Genomic DNA, 19,010 nt, shown 5'->3' with positions numbered 1-19,010 from the left:
GAGAGAGAGAGGGAGAGAGAGAGAGAGAGAGAGAGAGAGAGAGAGAGACGAGAGAGAGAGAGAGAGAGAGAGAGGAGAGAGAGAGAGAGGAGAGAGAGAGAGAGAGAGAGAGAGAGAGAGAGAGAGAGGAGGGGAGAGAGGGAGGGGAGAGGGAGAGGGAGAGGAGAGGGAGAGGGAGAGAGAGAGAGAGAGAGAGAGAGGGGGAGCGCGCCATGGTCCTATTTATGTTCACAGCAGCCAGATAGACCATGACTCAGTGTGTGTGTACACGCCTGTGTCCATATCAGCGTCTGTCGATGTGCACACTGGCCCTGTGTGAGTCTGTCTATTAATTTGCGTTTGTGTCTTTGAGAGAGATAGAGAGATTTGTTCTGCATGTGCAGCGTGTGCCGTTTATATAAAAAATCAGGACAATTTCAAGACTCCACACTCAGGAAATCAGGACACGCTACCAAATGAGGACATGACATCATCAGGACGTCCTGATTTTGTTTCACAAGCTATTGGAGAGAGAGAGAGAGGGAGGGAGAGGGAGAGAGAGAGGAGAGAGAGAGAGAGAGAGAGAGAGATTTTAAGGTAAGGACATAAATGGACCATGTTAATGTAAGGGTTAAATGTTGGTGCAAATCCCTGCATCGGAGAAGCCGTTTACAGCCCCATGGTCTGCTTTACATTCTTTTCTGAATCAGAATAATTGCATTCTCCAGGTACAAATAATGTACAGGTGTTTGTCTTGGGCACACAACAACACAGTACTTCACAGTACATATTGACACAATACATCGCAAGACATACACTATGTATATCACTGAACACATAACATTCAATACTGTGTACATTATCTTAAATATCTACAGTACCTGAACGTGACACAGTCTCAAAGCCCCACAAATACAGAGAAGGTCTTTCTTAGATTCTAAGATTCTACTTGGCGTCGACGTGTCTAAATAGAGGAATTACATTTGACGTTGGCTAAATACCACTAATGGGGTGAGTAACCATTAGATACTGAGTGAGTGACATACAGTGATGCCACAGATTACTTGTAAAAATAATCTGATTACTGATTACTCCTTTAAAAAGTAATCTAGTGACTTTACTGATTACTTGATTATCAAAGGTAACTAGGTTACGATTTTTTTTTTTTAAATAATGCTTTATTGAAAGTGCATATGTCATAAATCATGATTGGCTGCTCAGACAGGTCATCATGAGACGTCATCAGCCATCAGGCCATTATCCGGTCTAGCTGACTGTACCCCTGGCTCTCTTATCATCAGCATTATGAGATAGTAACTAAATAGTAACTCACAGCCACTTGGAAAAGTAACTGTAATCAGATTACTGGCTTGTAAAAAGTAACAAGTTAGATTACTATTTACTGAAAAAAGTAATCAGATTACAGTAACTAGTTACTGGCATCACTGGTGACATACAGTACTTAGTGAATTAGTCAATGACAGTGGGTTCTTGAGATCGTTTCATGATTCAATACCCACCACTGGTTCAAAATAACTTATGGATATTATGTTACACATGTTATATCACAGACACAGTGGTAGAATTCTAACCCCACCTGAAGCTTCTTGCTCTGACTCTGTGTGACCCACGCTAACTTGGTGTTGTGTTTTTCTCAGGTTGAAGATCGTCAAAATCTCCTTTAAGTGTAAACAGTTCTTCATCCAGCTGAGAAGAGAAGTGGTAGGTGGATTTGTGTGTGTGTGTGTGTGTGCGCGTGCGTACAGTACATAATCAAATTATTTCCTGCAGGACGGGTCTTAAGTGAGCAGTGAATGAGTTGTTCGTCTTGTTGGCTGGCATTTTGTGTGTGTGTGTTTACATTTGTGTGTGTGTGCATGACCAGATTAACCCCCTGCTGTCCATGTCCTAGTCATCTCTGAACCAGACTGTGTTTTAATCTCTTTGTGTCCTGGACCTCCTCTGGCACTAAGTCCTCATCTGTCAACACTGAGTTATCAGTCAGCTAGACCAGTGGTTCCCAAAGTCGGGGTCGCGACCCAAAGGTGGGCCGCGAGCAGCCACGGATGGGCCGCGAGATGATTAAAAAAAAAAAAAAAAAAAAAAAAAAAAATTATTTAATTTTTTTTTGTCAGGCCACTGAACTTAGAAGCAGGCCAGGACAGTGTTTCTAGTTGTATTCTAAAATTCTATTCTATTGTATTCTAAAATGTGACTATTATGGTTTTATATTAACTTAATAAATAAACAAAAACGAAAAATCTACTTATTTCAACGAACATTTCAAACTAAATAACAGATTATGCACATAAAACGCTGAAAACAACCGAAGCAACAATAGTATTTTAATGAGGCTATTATTATTATCATTATTATTTTGCAACAAGTTAGCCCTCTCATAAATAGCACATATAAATGAATAACTAACTTGAACTAACTTAATAGGATTGAAGTGATATTTGGCTTAAAAAATCGGTCACATGGCAAAAAAAAAAAAAAAAAAAGCCTGACGATGTGCATTGGGCCGCGGCTCTCTGACGCCTTATTTTCTGGGTCCTGGCCTGAAAAGTTTGGGAACCCCTGAGCTAGACTGCCAGTAGTAGAGGTGTCAGTCAGTCAGTCAGTCAGTCAGTCAGTCAGTCAGTCAGTCAGTCAGCTAGACGATCAGTAGTAGTGGTGTCAGTCAGTCAGTCAGTCAGTCAGTCAGTCAGTCAGTCAGCTAGACGATCAGTAGTAGTGGTGTCAGTCAGTCAGTCAGTCAGTCAGTCAGTCAGTCAGTCAGTCAGTCAGTCAGTCAGCTAGACTGTCAGTAGTAGAGGTGTCAGTCAGTCAGTCAGTCAGTCAGTCAGTCAGTCAGTCAGTCAGTCAGTCAGTCAGTCAGCTAAATCAAATCAAATAAAATTTATTTATAGGGCCCGACAACACACGTTAATGTCCCCATGGGCCGTACAGGTCTTCTTTAAACAAGTCAAGAAGACAACATAACAATAAGTCAAGAACAGAACAAGAACACCATAAGGTGCAAACATTTTTAGATGAATGCAAATAAATGAAAGAATGCAAGCACTCCCAGACATACCCCACGCGAAGGTAAGGAAAAACTCACTAAAACCTAACAATAGGGAAAAAAGCTCCACAGGCAGTGTGGAGGAGAGAAACCTTAGAAGGGCCATTCAAGGGGGGATCTCCCTTCTTAGATGTTGGTGATAGTAGTGTTGCAGACGGACAGTTGGTAAGCATGCACTCATGTGTGTAGTGGAACATAGATGAGTGCATGCAATAGCAACTGTACATTTTGAAAAATTAAAGATAGAGCTGATAGCGAATCTATTTGAGGCACAGGGGCGGCGCAAAGAGGGTCACGTCCTCCCCGTCTTAGTCAAGGGACATTTAACACTCCGGTCGTTGCTCAGGGACAGCCGGAGACAGGGAGACAGGGGGCGGCGCAGAGAGGGTCGCGAACTCCCCGACATCATCGCGGGACATCCGGCACTCCGGTCACCACTACGAGACCTCCGGAGACAGGGGGGCACGCAGAGGGGGTCGCAACCTCCCGGCCTTCGTCACGGGACGTCCAACACTCCGGTCAACACTCCAGGACAGCAAGTCATAGGGAGACAGGGCGACGGGACAGGCGTTAGACAGCTCATGAGATTGTAGTAGGCGGACATAGCAATAGATACAAGTGGTAGGCATATATGTGAATGGAGTAGATATATGAAGTAGGCGTATTATGTGAATAGAATAGAAGTACTTAACCCAGCAATGAAACCGCATTGACTGTTAATCTGTTAACAGTCTGTTAATACTGTTAATCAGTTGACAGGACCACGGACAGACGGCGGTGAATAACTGATCCAAGGCCTCGGAGGTGCATGTAGAGCAGTCACTACAATCTTGGCCAAGACCCCGAGGCATCCATCACCTTAGTCAGCGCCAGGAGACGGGCACTCAGAGAGAAGGGGGAGGGGGGGGGGGGGAAGAGTTAGAGAGTTCCCATGTTTGTGGTGCTGCAAAGGAGCAGACATGTAGTACCCTGTAGTGCCATGTAGTACCATGTAGTACCCCGTAGTGCCATGTAGTACCCTATAGTACCCTGTAGTGCCATGTAGTACCCTGTAGTGCCATGTAGTGCCCTGTGGTACCCTGTAGTGCCATGTAGTGCCCTATAGTACCCTGTAGTGCCATGTAGTACCCTGTAGTGTCATGTAGTACCCTGTAGTGCCCTGTGGTACCCTGTAGTGCCATGTAGTGCCACGTTTAGACTGTCAGTAGTAGAGGTGTCAGTCAGTCAGTCAGTCAGTCAGTCAGCTAGACCAGTGGTTCCCAAAGTCGGGGTCGCGACCCAAAGGTGGGCCGCGAGCAGCCACGGGTGGGCCGCGAGATGATTAAAAAAAAATATATATATTAATTCATAAATTTTTTATTTTATTTTGTCAGGCCACTGAACTTAGAAGCAGGCCAGGACAGTGTTTCTAGTTGTATTCTAAAATTCTATTCTATTGTATTCTAAAATGTGACTATATGGTTTTATATTAACTTAATAAATAAACAAAAACTAAAAATCTACTTATTTCAACGAACATTTCAAACTAAATAACAGATTATGCACATAAAACGCTGAAAACAACCGAAGCAACAATAGTATTTTAATGAGGCTATTATTATTATCATTATTATTTTGCAACAATTTAGCCCTCTCATAAATAGCACATATAAGTGAATAACTAACTTGAACTAACTTAATAGGATTGAAGTGATATTTGGCTTAAAAAATCGGTCGCCTGGCAAAAAAAAAAAAAAAAAAAAAAGCCTGACGATGTGCATTGGGCCGCGGCTCTCTGACGCCTTATTTTCTGGGTCCTGGCCTGAAAAGTTTGGGAACCCCTGAGCTAGACTGTCAGTAGTAGAGGTGTCAGTCAGTCAGTCAGCTAGACTGTCAGTAGTAGTGGTGTCAGTCAGTCAGTCAGTCAGTCAGCTAGACTGTCAGTAGTAGTGGTGTCAGTCAGTCAGTCAGTCAGTCAGTCAGTCAGTCAGTCAGCTAGACTGTCAGTAGTAGTGGTGTCAGTCAGTCAGTCAGTCAGTCAGTCAGTCAGTCAGTCAGCTAGACTGTCAGTAGTAGTGGTGTCAGTCAGTCAGTCAGCTAGACCAGTGGTTCCCAAAGTCGGGGTCGCGACCCAAAGGTGGGCCGCGAGCAGCCACGGGTGGGCCGCGAGATGATTTAAAAAAAAATAAAAAAAAAATAAAAAAAATGTTTTTTTTATTTTTTATTTTTTTATTTTTTATTTTAATTTTTTTTGTCAGGCCACTGAACTTAGAAGCAGGCCAGGACAGTGTTTCTAGTTGTATTCTAAAATTCTATTCTATTGTATTCTAAAATGTGACTATATGGTTTTATATTAACTTAATAAATAAACAAAAACGAAAAATCTACTTATTTCAACGAACATTTCAAACTAAATAACAGATTATGCACATAAAACGCCGAAAACAACCGAAGCAACAATAGTATTTTAATGAGGCTATTATTATTATCATTATTATTTTGCAACAAGTTAGCCCTCTCATAAATAGCACATATAAATGAATAACTAACTTGAACTAACTTAATAGGATTGAAGTGATATTTGGCTTAAAAAATCGGTCGCCTGGCAAAAAAAAAAAAAAAGAAAAGCCAGACGATGTGCATTGGGCCGCGGCTCTCTGACGCCTTATTTTCTGGGCCCCGGCCTGAAAAGTTTGGGAACCCCTGAGCTAGACTGCCAGTAGTAGTGGTGTCAGTCAGTCAGTCAGCTAGACTGCCAGTAGTAGAGGTGTCGGGTGCATTGCCTGGAGTTGCCTTTTCGGACATATGGAAATACTACGCTTGGTCTTGGTGTGGGGTAGCACCTATGTAGAGTGAGGGAATGACGCAGGAAACCTCCTCCGCCTGTGTATATAAATAGTTTACAATCAATCCAAAACGTTTGCATACTCATAAACAGTAATTTATGTAAAAAGAAATTGGATGCAGAGCAAACAGCATTTCATATCTCTCTTCCTCAGACAGAAAACTGGCCAGCGTATCATCTTTAAAAAAGCTGAGCTATACCTAGACGGTATCCCACCAGAAATGTACCTCTCATGTTGGGACATAATTGGACCCCTATTACTTAATATGATTTTATACTCAGTCAAGGAGGGGAACTTTCATAAGAACGACAATATTGCACTCATAACAGTTCTCCTTAAAAAATACAAAGACCCCACCGAGTGCGGTAGTTATAGACCCTTAAGCCTCCTCGGAACCGATATCAAACTGTTCTCTAAGGTATTAGCCTTCAAAAGCATATGACGTCTTTAGTTCATCCGGATCAAACTGGCTTCATAAGAAACCGTTTGATCACTGACAACATAAGACGATTACTATACGTACTAGATAATAATAATAATAATAATAATACTTCGTTTTATATAGCGCCTTTCAGAGGACCCAAGGTCGCTTTACATAAGGGGGGGGGGGGGGGGGATAACAAGTCAACAAACATAGTGGACAGACACAACACATACATATAAAGTGAGAAAGTTAGGGGTTGAAGGCCAGGTTGAAGAGGTGGGTTTTGAGCAGTTTTTTAAATGAGTCCAGAGTTGGGGTGGTGCGGAGTTCTGCGGGGAGGGAGTTCCAGAGGGTGGGAGCTGCCACACTGAAAGCTCTGTCCCCGAACGTCCGCAGTCTGGTTCGGGGGATGGAGAGCTGACCAGTGTCCGTGGATCGCAGGGACCGTGACTGAGTGTAGGGGTGGAGGAGGTCAGTGAGGTACTGAGGTGCCAGGGCGTGAAGGGATTTGTAGGTGAGCAGGAGGGTTTTGTAGGTGATGCGGGATTTGATGGGGAGCCAGTGGAGCTGGATGAGGATGGGGGTGATGTGCTGCCAGGGTTTGGTGCGGGTTAGAACCCTGGCAGCTGAATTTTGAACATACTGGAGCCTGTCCAGGGTTTTGCTTGGGACCCCGGACAGGACCCCGTTGCAGTAGTCCAGGCGGGAGGTGACGAAGGCGTGGATGAGGGTCTCAGCTGTGGTGTCGGAAAGTGATGGTCGGAGTCTGGAAATGTTTCGGAGGTGAAAGAAGGCGGATTTGGTGAGGGAATTTACATGGGATTGATAGGAAAGGGTGGAGTCCAGGATAACGCCCAGGTTGCGGACCTTAGGGGATGGGGAGATGGAGCAGCCGTCAATGTTGAGGGTGAGATCCCCAACCTTCCGGAGCAGGGCCTTGGGTGCCACAACCATGAGCTCGGTTTTATTGTTGTTGAGCTTGAGGAAATTTGATGACATCCAGGTTTTTATTTCGTGCAGGCAGTTGATAAGGGAGTGTGGGGGGAGATGGGTGGATGGTTTGGTGGAGAGGTAGAGTTGAGTGTCGTCGGCATAGGAGTGGAAGTTGAGGCCATGGCGACGGATGATCTGACCAAGGGGGAGCATGTAGATGGTGAATAGGATTGGGCCAAGTACGGAGCCTTGTGGGACGCCTTGGTTGACTGGGGCCGGGGTGGAACTGGAGTCGCCGATGGTGATGAACTGTGTCCGGGTGGTGAGGTAGGATTGAAACCAGGAGAGTGCTGAGCCAGTGATGCCGAGGTTGTTGGATAGGCGGTTGAGGAGGATGGAGTGGGAGACTGTGTCGAATGCTGCAGAAAGGTCAAGGAGGATGAGGATGCTTATGTGGCCAGAGTCAGCTGCAAGGAGGAGGTCGTTGGTAATTTTGATGAGGGCGGTCTCTGTGCTGTGTTGAGTTCTGAAGCCGGATTGAAAAGGCTCATAGAGCTCATGGTAGATGCCAGCAAGGACGACACCACACCTAAGGCGATGCTGTCCCTGGATGCAATGAAAGCTTTTGATAGGCTGGAATGGTCGTATCTATGGGCAGTATTAGAAAGGATGGGGTTAGGAAAAGGATTCATTGATATGATTAAAGTATTATACAAAGACCCATCGGCCATGATTACAACAGGTATAATCACCTCCGTAATATTTCCGGTATCACGCTCTTCTAGACAGGGTTGCCCTCTTAGTCCCGGACTATTCGATTTATCACTAGAACCTTTAGCACAATATATAAGACAATCCCAACTCATAGAACCAATCGTAATCAAGGGCACACAACACAAAATTAGTCTATATGCGGACGACGTAATACTGTTCATGTAAAACCCTAACACCGCAATGCCTCATCTTCTCAAGTTGATTAATGACTTTGGCGACCTATCGGGATTTAAGATAAACTAGCCAAAGTCGGCTTTCCTTCCACTGAACGCCCCTGCAAAAAATACAAGTCTTCCAGAAGAAATACCAATGGTTAAACACTTTAGATGTTTGGGAGTTGAAGTATTCCCTACCATAGGCCAAACGGTGAAACACAATTACATAGAAACCAAAATAAAATCAAATACGACTTTGACAGGTGGTCAAAACTTAAAAACTCAGTACAGGCACGGGTTTCAATAGTTAAGATGGATGTCTTACCTAGAATCAACTTCATCAGCTCAATGCTTCCGTTACCCCCTCCAGATGGTTACTGGAAAAAATTACACTCTTCCGCATATAAATTTATTTGGAATAACAAACCACCACGTATAAAAAGATCCACCGAACAGAGAAACAAAGCCGACGGAGGGATGGCATTTCCAAATTTTTTCCACTATTTTAAGGCGTACACTTTAAGACCACTGACAACCTGGTTTGAACCCCAAGCATCAGTATCCTGGAGAAATTTAGAAGTAAATATAGTAGCACCACAGAGACTGCAGGACATAGTATACACCAAAGTATCAATTAAGCAATGCGAACTGAAATTTGGCCCCATAATTACTCATGCGATCCGGATATGGCGTGAAACACAAAAAAATATTCGAACCCACATAAATGGCATAATCATACTCCCTTATTCAATAACAATGCACTCCTGATTGGAAAACGACCTATAAGATTCCCTAGATGGGAAAAGCAAGGCATACATACATTAGGAGATGTTTTCAACAAACAGGGTGTTACAAAGGATCAGATTAAACCGAATATATATATTTATTGATTGATATATATTGCATAATATTTGTATATCGTTTGATATCCCTTGTATATTCCTTGTACATATACACGGAATATCCCTTTAGCCTAGTACAGACTATAATATTTCATTCTCCTATTGGACAGCGGTCCACAGGCGCCAAGGCCATGCCTCCAAAGTCAGGTTCAAAGTCACCGCCGGGGACATGCCTGGACATGAATGGTATTGCGCAAGGATATGAGACAGGAATAAAGCTGGTACTAGTTTATTCATCTAAGCGTATAAATACGGCGCAGGTGAATACAGAAGTATGTTACCCAATAAGTTGAAGCCTCACCCACGATACTACGTGCGGTGAAGTATGGCCTGTTTGGCCCCAAATAGAGCATTGAGACCGCGTGCGAATTAATAACTGAAGTGTCAGAGTTTGGCGCTATACCGTCGAGTGCGACATATTCTATTAAGTCAGTAATAGTCTAATTGTGTATAGTGTATCGTGCGGCTAAAGTTCTACAGTGACCAGCATCACCAACGTTTTTCTCGTATCAGCTAGAGTGCTTATCCAGGCTGGGCTGCTTTCATGGCGCTTTCACCCGAGGAGCCCTAGACGAGGACCGTGTGGACATGTACACTGGATTATCTACCCGACGACTGCATAGCCCTTTACGGCTGGATTATATTTGCTTTTGGTCCTGTGATTAATGGAGCGGAGAATCGCCGACGCCCACAAGTGTGTGGGATTTACCCTGTGAGGAGCCACGTCGAGTCTGCCCCTCAGAAGCCTGAGGCAGGCTTGCTTTCTTCCCTGTGGAGCTACAGGCTACGGAGAACAGCTGTATTCGTCTGTGGATCAAGATCTTATTGCACCGTCTCCCGTACTCGGAGTCTCCTTATCATCGTTGACCCAGACTCTATTACCGACAGATCCTCTACCCTTGCTGGCTTACAACCGGGGGGACCCTTCCAGTATCTCCCGCTATATTACTAGTGTACCATAGATATAATTCCCTAAGATTCAGGTTGTATAATTACCTCCTGCGTAACCAGAGAATGGACATTCGTTATTGATTTGCCTACGCACATTCCTTTGCCTTATAAGCGCATTCAAAGTGAAATAGAGAAGTATATTATGTACCTTTTGCTGCAATAAATACTTAATTACAACTTTGTGTGGAACCGATTTCATTGTGGGAAGTGTTCATCATTATATATATCATGTACTGTATGGCCAGTAATTAAAGTGCATAAGACGGTAGTGGTTTAATGATACCATACTTATCAATACAGTCAGGGAATTGTACCCCTCAGTTACACAGGGTATTTGTAGTTATGATGAAATAGAAAAAAAAATGTATCTCACCGGTTCCACATATTATTTTTATGCACAATTATTGTTATGTTTGAAGGCTCACAGTGTTCCATTAAGGATACCAATTGCACACCACAGATACCACAAATTTTTCTATGAAAGAGAGACATCGAGAGGTTTTGTATCAGATTTGTATCATCAATTACTAACGGCCTCGTATGAAACCCTCCACCTAGACTCTATTTGGAGGAGGGATATACCAGACCTGGAAAAAGATTTTGATTGGCAAGAAGCCTGGGCAAATGTTCGACTTGCATCAAGGAACCCGGACCATCAACAAATCAATCTTAACTATATTCATAGGACATACTTGACTCCTATAAGACTGAACAGAATGGGTCTTAACACTTTGGTTGCCTAAGGTTAAATTAATGATATACCATAGATTGCCAGCGCTATTTGTCTATGGAGAAAGTCCCCTTCTTTGCAGGGCTATAACTTTTTAAATTCTATTGCTACATTGCCATTATTAGGGCCCATTCAAAGTCCTATATGTATTGTTCATTGTGTAGCAACGTTAAACTTTTTCATTCACATATTCATAGTAAAGTATGGTCTAATGTATAAGTATGTTTTCATCTCTTTCTGCAGCTTTCTCCAGAACGTGATATATAGCCCCAAATGCATTATATTGATGATGAAATACAGTTTGATGGCAATCAGCGCGATATAAAAAATTCCAACTAGACGTACTTCTAGAAGTTACTACACGTCATCTGATGTTGACCGGATGGGCGAGGGGGCGTTTATAATTCCGTGGGCAGCGTTATACCAATCATCTAATGTGGGTCAAATGTTGATAATATCAGTTATTATCGAAGACGGTAACGTTACACGCTGAAACTCACCCCAGTCTCCGCGCGCCGTTGGGCGATCATCGTCGAGTAGAAATTTTATCATTATGGGATATATTATTACCCGGTCCATCTCCAGCTTGTATAATGGTATATACGTCCAAATCATGTTGTTTATCGAGTTATTGGCAATCGATCGCTATGTAGAGTGACGAGCTAGAGTCACGGGACATGTACCGAGTGGCCGGAAGCAATACGGACGTCTAGCAAAACCTCTAGTGCGCTTCCTGTTAAGCGCTTGCGCCGATCGGCCACCAGATGGCGCTCCTGAACCGCCAGAGAGCTCAGTGGGTCCTGCTGGTGGATCCCAGGCCAGCGGAGGGACATTATGAATCCGATCGCAGATTTTTGAAATATTGATATAAAGACGACGTACAGCGTCCCCCGGCAACTTTAGCATGGCCAGCAAAGACGTCTAAAGACGGCTCCCGGCACCCAAAGTGTTAAACAAGACTCCAAATGCTCCTTATGTACAAATGGGGACGAGGGGACATTTATGCACATGTACTGGGACTGCCCACCAGTTAAGATATTCTGGAAAGAAGTGACCCAGCAATTATCAAATCTCTTAATTCTGAATATACCTGTACACCCCTCTGTATTACTGCTGAATGATGTTTTTGAGTATGCAGTACCTATACAGCTAAAGAGATTGGTTTTATCTGGTATTACAGTGGCTAAAAAACTGATAGCATCACGATGGATTCAACCGGAAAAAATTTGCAGAAAGGTCTGGATTCTTACATATCTCGATGTGATTTATCTAGAAATATCTACAGCAAGAATTTTGGGTCTCAATTAATCCAAATTGACAATGTGGTTAGAAGTGGTGGAGAGAATAAAAGCTAGCATATAATGGTAGTGTCTGGTTAGGAGCGAATGATAATGGATGGATTATCCATTGGGGGTCCAGGGTGGGGGGTGCGAGCAAGAGCATATGTGTGTAGGGGAATAGATGGCAGGTATTAGGGGTATATCTTGTATAAGACATTTATCTAAACGGTGATTTAATTTGATGTGCACTGTTAGCAATGCTTGTATATCTAATCGTGTGTTGTCATGTTTGTTTGTGTTTGTTTAAAAAATAATAAAAAAAATAAAATACAAAAAAGCTGACCTATTTAACTAATTATTACCATTTAATAATCATTTCATACAGGCTAAAAATGTATGTACGACTGTGCTGCAGTCTCGCTCTTGGCACGTCTCCTCACTGTCACTTTTTGGAACATATTGGGCAGACCAAGCAAACTTGTTTAGTTCCTGATGAGACAAATGCCTCGTCGCTGATTCAAGTCGAACAGTCACTAAGCAAGACAGGAAATAAGGTAGTCAGCCAGCCAGTCAGTCAAACAGTCGCAAAGCAAGACAGGAAGTAAGGTAGTCAGCCAGCCAGTCAGTCAAACAGTCACAAAGCAAGACAGGAAGTAAGGTAGTCAGCCAGCCAGTCAGTCAAACAGTCACAAAGCAAGACAGGAAGTAAGGTAGTCAGCCAGCCAGTCAGTCAAACAGTCGCAAAGCAAGACAGGAAGTAAGGTAGTCAGTCCATCTCCTTGTCACCTCCCTCCATCCTCTTCCTGAGGCCAAAACCACAGTTTTAACATGGTGAATGTCTAATGAATCTCTCTCTCTATCTCTCTCTCTCTCTCTTCATATTGACTTTTAACATGGTCAATATTTAATGAATTGATAATGAATAGTGTGTAATGAATTCTCCCTCCCACCCTCCTTCTCTCCCTTCATCCCTCCATATAGAGTCTGATGTGTTTAGAAAGTAACCGTATTATTGTATCACATCTGAAGAGAGTAGTTCTGAAACAAGTCATGTGTTCATAAAATGTAATCATTCAACAATATAAAGTGGTGAGGATTTTTTATGAGATTGGAATTACTGATCTTTATTGCCCCCTTCTCTTCCTCCCCCTCTCTACCTCTCTCTCTCTCTCTCTCTCTCTCTCTCTCTCTGTCTCTCTCTATATATATATATCTGTCTCTTTCCCTCTCTATCTCTTATTCTCTCCCCTATCTCTCTCTCTCTATCTCTGTCTCTATCTCTATCTCTCTCTCTCCCTCTCTGTCTCTCTATCCCTCCCTCTATGCCCCCTCTCTCTCTCTCTCTCTCTCTCTCTCTCTCTCTCTCTCTCTCTCTCTCTCTCTCTCTCTCTCTCTCCTCTCTGTCTCTCTCTGTCTCTCTATCTTCCTCTGCCTCGTTGATAATGCTCTCTCTCTCTCTCTCTCTGTCTCTGTCTCTCTCTCTGTCTCTCTCTCTGTCTCTCTATCTCTCTCTCTCTATCTTCCTCTGCCTCGTTGATAATGCTCTCTCTCTCTCTCTCTCTCTCTCTCTCTCTCTCTCTCTCTCTCTCTCTCTCTCTCTCTCTCTCTCTCTCTCTCTCTCCTCTACAGAGTGAGACCAGGGAGACGTTGTTAGGTTTTAACATGGTGAACTACAGGGCATGTAAGAACCTGTGGAAGGCCTGCGTGGAGCATCACACCTTCTTCAGACTGGACCGCCCCGTCCCACCGCAGAAGAACTTCTTCACCCACTACTTCACCCTAGGGTCCAAGTTCAGATACTGGTGAGAGTACACACACACACATTCACCTAACCCTAAAACATATTTCATGCTTCTTGCGGTTGGCATGGCGAGACGGTGCAGACGTCAGGTTGTTTCATAGTCATTGCTGTTGTGTTTGTTTGTTGTTAAGTCCAGTGAGCCTAAGAGGAATTCAGATAGAGTTCAAAGGGATAGCAAAGACAATAGTTTATTCTGTGATGATCACATAAGTCTCAGTTCAATACAGTTATACAGACAATCTGAAGAAGTGAGCCCAGAGTGTTTAATACACAAGGTTACATAGGAAAGAAAAACGCATTTCAAACCTTTATTTAAACATGAAAGGCAACTGAGGTTTCCCTCATTTACAGTCACATTGAGTGCACATACAGAAATAAGCAAAAAAGAAAAGGCATATAAAATCATAACGATAAGACAACAAGGCGAGACAAAAGTAAGGATAACAATCAATTAAAACACGTACAACTTGATTGGCAAAGGTTGGAGATTAAGGTGTCAGAGGTTCTCAAGGCACCCAGTGATCAGGGGTGAACATGTGATTTCACTATAGCATTGCAGTCAGAGCGTCTGGATTAATGGTGAATGGACTGCATTTATATTAGAGATGCACCGATCCGACTTTTTCAGTCCCGATACCGATACCTGGGCTGATACCGAGTACCGATCCGATACCCATTGTTCAATTAATAAACTGTATGCCTCACTGTGTGGAAGAGACTGGGATCATTATTTTGTGCAGCAAGGCAACATCAGGCTTGACTTAAAACATTACTTTCCTAACTTAGTGAAACAAAATGTAACAAATTAACAGATAGATATAAATGTACTGAATTGTTATTTATTCTTTTATTTATTATTATATTATAAAAAAAATCTGATATTTTTTTCCCCGATACCCAATCCAGCTATTTTAGTCATATCGGGCCGATATCAATATCGGATCGGTGCATCCCTAATTTATACGACAGCTTTTATTCAAAGCGCTCCTGCCTCACATTCACCCATTCACTCACACATTCACACACCAACCATGCAAGGTGTCAACCTGCACATCGGGAGCAGTCAGGGGTTAAGTGCCTTGCTCAAGGACACTTTGACGCACTGCCCGAGAGGAGTAGGAATCAGAACTGGGAACCTTCCAATTACCAGGCGACCATTCTACCACCTGAGCCACTGTCGCGCCTACTGTCGCTCTGTCACCATAACAACGCCAATCACTGAAACGTGGTCTGTGTGGCCTCCGCCCACACACACACACACACACACACACACACACACACACACACACTACTCATATAATTTTATATTTATATAGGCAATTATTAGGGGTGGAACGGTACGCATTCGAACCGTGTACCGAACAATACACGCATGCCCCGAACCGTGGAGGTCGTACCGAAGGGTACGCATTCAAACCGTACACCGTTCGGTACGACCTCCATGGTTCGGGGCATGTGTGTATTGTTCGGTTATATAACGTTAGCCCTCGAGCTAGGCTAACGTTAGGTTAGCTACGAGCTAACTAACTTTAGCCGCGGGCTAATAATGTTAGCTGCAAGCTAACCGTGGAAACGCTCACAGAGAAGTGACTCCACGACACCAGTTCGATTAGTGGGGAAGGGGGGGTATATTGATGAGGCTTGACAACAGAGGTTCAAAGATAATTGTTTGTGTTCAATAACAAGCCAGGAGACTAGAGCGTGTGTGTCAATTGCGTCTGTAACCCATAACATCCTGGTCCCTGCTGGGACGGACCAACTCCACACACCACTGTGGGGGGGTTTATATTCCCCATCCCCTTGTAACATCTCCTTACAACATTCCTTAGTGCAAATTATTATTAATACAAGAAACCCCATAAATGTCCTTATTTAAAACCCTAATCATCTTTTCTGTGACTTTAACTTTTTGATAAAGTCTAGTGCTGGTTGAGCGTTATGCATACTTTATGTTGGCCTTTGTCTATAATGTGGCCACAAAAATGGAAAGGTTTAATAATTTTTTGTTTGCACCAAGTTAATACAAATGTTGCCTATATTTTTCAGTCAGTTCGGTCTTTGTGTGCCAAACATTATTAAAGGTAAACCTTTTTTTTTACCAAATAAATAAGAAGCATGTTTAACTCAGCAATGCCTCCCCTCTTGCTGTACCAAAATCTCTCCTAGCTCTAACCGTCACTGTCAAAATAATGTGCCTGAGGGGCGGCTAGGTGGTGCAGTGGGCAAGGCACTCACCACCAATGCAGGAGATGCTGGGTTCGAGCCCAGCTCTCCGCATTGCTATCAGCTTGGCTGGTCGTTCATACTAATACAATTGGCAGTATTAGGGGTTGGGAAGCTGATGGGTGGGGATCGAACGTTGTGGACAGCGACTCCTACAGGTCGGTTGGTGCGCAGCAGAATCAGGAAGCGACGGGGGCGGCGTGCCCTCCAAACGCAGACCCCCGACGCTGAGAGATCGCGCTGTGCAGGTGAAAAGATGCGACTGCTGCTTCCTCGAGTACCGGAGGGGACACGTGATGCAAGGCTTCGTCCACATTGCAGCCGGCTTGTGGGAGGCATGGTCTAACAGCGTTCGAGACAGGAGAGGGTAGAATTGGACGATACGAAATTTGGATGGGAGAAAATTTGAAAATGGGAGAAAAAGTAGATCAAAAAAAATAATGTGCCTGATGTCAAATGGCCTCATTCTTTCAGTTTTTGCATGACTACGACCTTGAGAATAACTGAAAAGTTGGATTATTTTTAGGCTATATATCTTATGTTGATGTATGGTATTTTTGGAGTGTTACATTTTTTTAAATAAAAAACAACGTATACAGAACCGAACCAAAAACCGTAAACCTAAAACCATGATACGAACCGAACCGTCGATTTTGTGAACCGTTCCACCCCTAGCAATTATATATTTCAAACCTTTATTTATTCTCGAAAAGGACAATTGAGGTCACCCTCATTTTGAATCTCGTTGAGACTTACAGACATTTCAATGCATACATTTCTTTTTTTACAATATAATAATAATAAATAATAACTATCTATATAGTACCTTTCACACATGGACCGCAGCCCAAAGTGCCCACAGAAAATAGCATTAAATGAACATAGGCACAACATTTGCATACAGTTGTCCTGGGGCGTCCGGGGGTCCTGGGGTGTGGGGGCGGGAGTGGGGGAGGAAATGTCTTTTGTGGTGTCTGTGATAATATAATTCGTTTTTATTTGTATGTTCTGTATTTATTATTTGTTATTTCTATTGTCATTTCTATTGTCATTGTTATTGTTATTATTATTATTGTCCTGCGAAGTCCTTTTTTTTTAACTATTATATTGTGTGTTGTCATATTTTATGTTTCATGTAAAAGAAAATAAAGAAAATAAAAAGAAAATATGATAAAAAAAAAATCATATTTGCATACAGTTGACAGAATAAAAACAATGCATAAAGTGCAGACATAAGAATAGGTATAAAAGACAATAAAAGTAGTGCAACGAATACAGAACGTGCAGACATAAGAATAAGCATAAAATAAGTACAGCCAGTCCCACAAACACCCCACACATCAATCCCCACCACATCCCCATTCAAGACACCCCCCCAATAAAGCACGTCATGAGTCATGACTGAAGGAAAACACAAACAGCCCGCGTGCCACTCACACCACCATGCACGGCGACAGATGGTTACACACTGAAACATAATGCTTGTATATGTTCCCTGTCTCTCTATCTCTGTCTCTCTCTCACTAACACAAATGCACACAATCAATTACACACAAACATACAGACAGACCTATCTCAAACCCTGCCCTCTTTTCTTTATCCTCCAATCACAACTGTCGCAGTTTGTCCGAGGTAAGCGACAGTTGTGATTGGAGGATCAAGAAAAGAGGGCAGGGTTTGAGATAGGCAGTGGAATGTGGGTGGAATCCTTCTTCTTCTTCTTCCTTCTTCTTCTTCCTTCTTCTTCTTCTTCTTCTTCTTCTTCTTCTTCTTCTTCTTCTTCTTCTTCTTCTTCTTCTTCTTCTTCTTCTTCTTCTTCTTCTTCTTCTTCTTCTTCTTCTTCTTCTTCTTCTTCTTCTTCTTCTTCTTCTTCTTCTTCTTCTTCTTCTTCTTCTTCTTCTTCTTCTTCTTCTTCTTCTTCTTCTTCTTCTTCTTCTTCTTCTTCTTCTTCTTCTTCTTCTTCTTCTTCTTCTTCTTCTTCTTCTTCTTCTTCTTCTTCTTCTTCTTCTTCTTCTTCTTCTTCTTCTTCTTCTTCTTCTTCTTCTTCTTCTTCTTCTTCTTCTTCTTCTTCTTCTTCTTCTTCTTCTTCTTCTTCTTCTTCTTCTTCTTCTTCTTCTTCTTCTTCTTCTTCTTCTTCTTCTTCTTCTTCTTCTTCTTCTTCTTCTTCTTCTTCTTCTTCTTGTTGTTGTTGTTGTTGTTGTTGTTGTTGTTGTTGTTGTTGTTGTTGTTGTTGTTGTTGTTGTTGTTGTTGTTGTGAAGGAGCACTTCAGACCGGAAGCTAAATGCTCCCTACCCTCAATCACACCTCAATTATTCAGACCCCCCCCCCCCTCACTGAAGAAAAACAAGAACTTGTTTTTGTCAGTCAGTCCTCAGAAACGACGTCTGGTTTCAGTGGGATGTTTTTGTGTGTGGTTGTGTGCGCGTGTTTGTGTATGTGCGCAAGTGTGTGTATCTGTGTGTGAAGGGGGTTAGAGGTTTTCAATTATTCAGTGTGAGTCACTTCATAGATTCACATTCTGCTGCCACTCTGAAACATTTTCTCCCCAACAAAATTGTTGTTGTTGTTCATATACTGCCTCATTGAGTTTGAGCTGTAGGGGGTGTGAGGGGGCTGGGCTGAGGCATGTGGGAGGGGGTGGGGGAGGGGCGGTATTGCACAAAAGCAGAATAAAATAAGTTAGATCTTTACATTTACATTTAGTAATTTAGCTGAACGCTTTTATCCAAAACGACTTACAAGTTCTAACAAGTCTACAGGAAGGGTACAACTCTGGCAGCTAAGGGTAAGGAACATTGTTTGTCAAACAGCGTTGAACTTGGGTGCTGTAGTCTTGAGTGCATAGTCGTATAGACCACCGCAACACTTCCGGGATTCTGAAATCGGGGAGGAGATAGCGGGGGGGGAGCATATGAATGAATGTGGATGAGAGCCGTGATGTAAGTGGTTGCAGATACGGCTGTGG

At 42.9% G+C, this 19,010-nt stretch overlaps 1 protein-coding gene across 1 annotated transcript in view; it reads left to right on the top strand.

Annotated features, from left to right (window-relative positions):
- The window catches only part of ptpn4a (protein tyrosine phosphatase non-receptor type 4a), a 331,217-nt gene that overhangs the window by 264,339 nt on the left and 47,868 nt on the right, over window positions 1-19,010 (top strand). Inside the window, 2 exon segments of the mRNA XM_084314028.1 lie at window positions 1,638-1,701; window positions 13,650-13,822. Coding sequence (XP_084170154.1) covers window positions 1,638-1,701; window positions 13,650-13,822 — 237 coding nt within the window.

Source organism: Notolepis coatsorum, assembly GCF_963971535.1.
Source record: "Notolepis coatsorum genome assembly, chromosome: 5".
Taxonomy (NCBI): domain Eukaryota; kingdom Metazoa; phylum Chordata; class Actinopteri; order Aulopiformes; family Paralepididae; genus Notolepis; species Notolepis coatsorum.
Note: the sequence above shows the minus strand (reverse complement) of the source record. Positions and strands in the feature narration are given on the sequence as shown.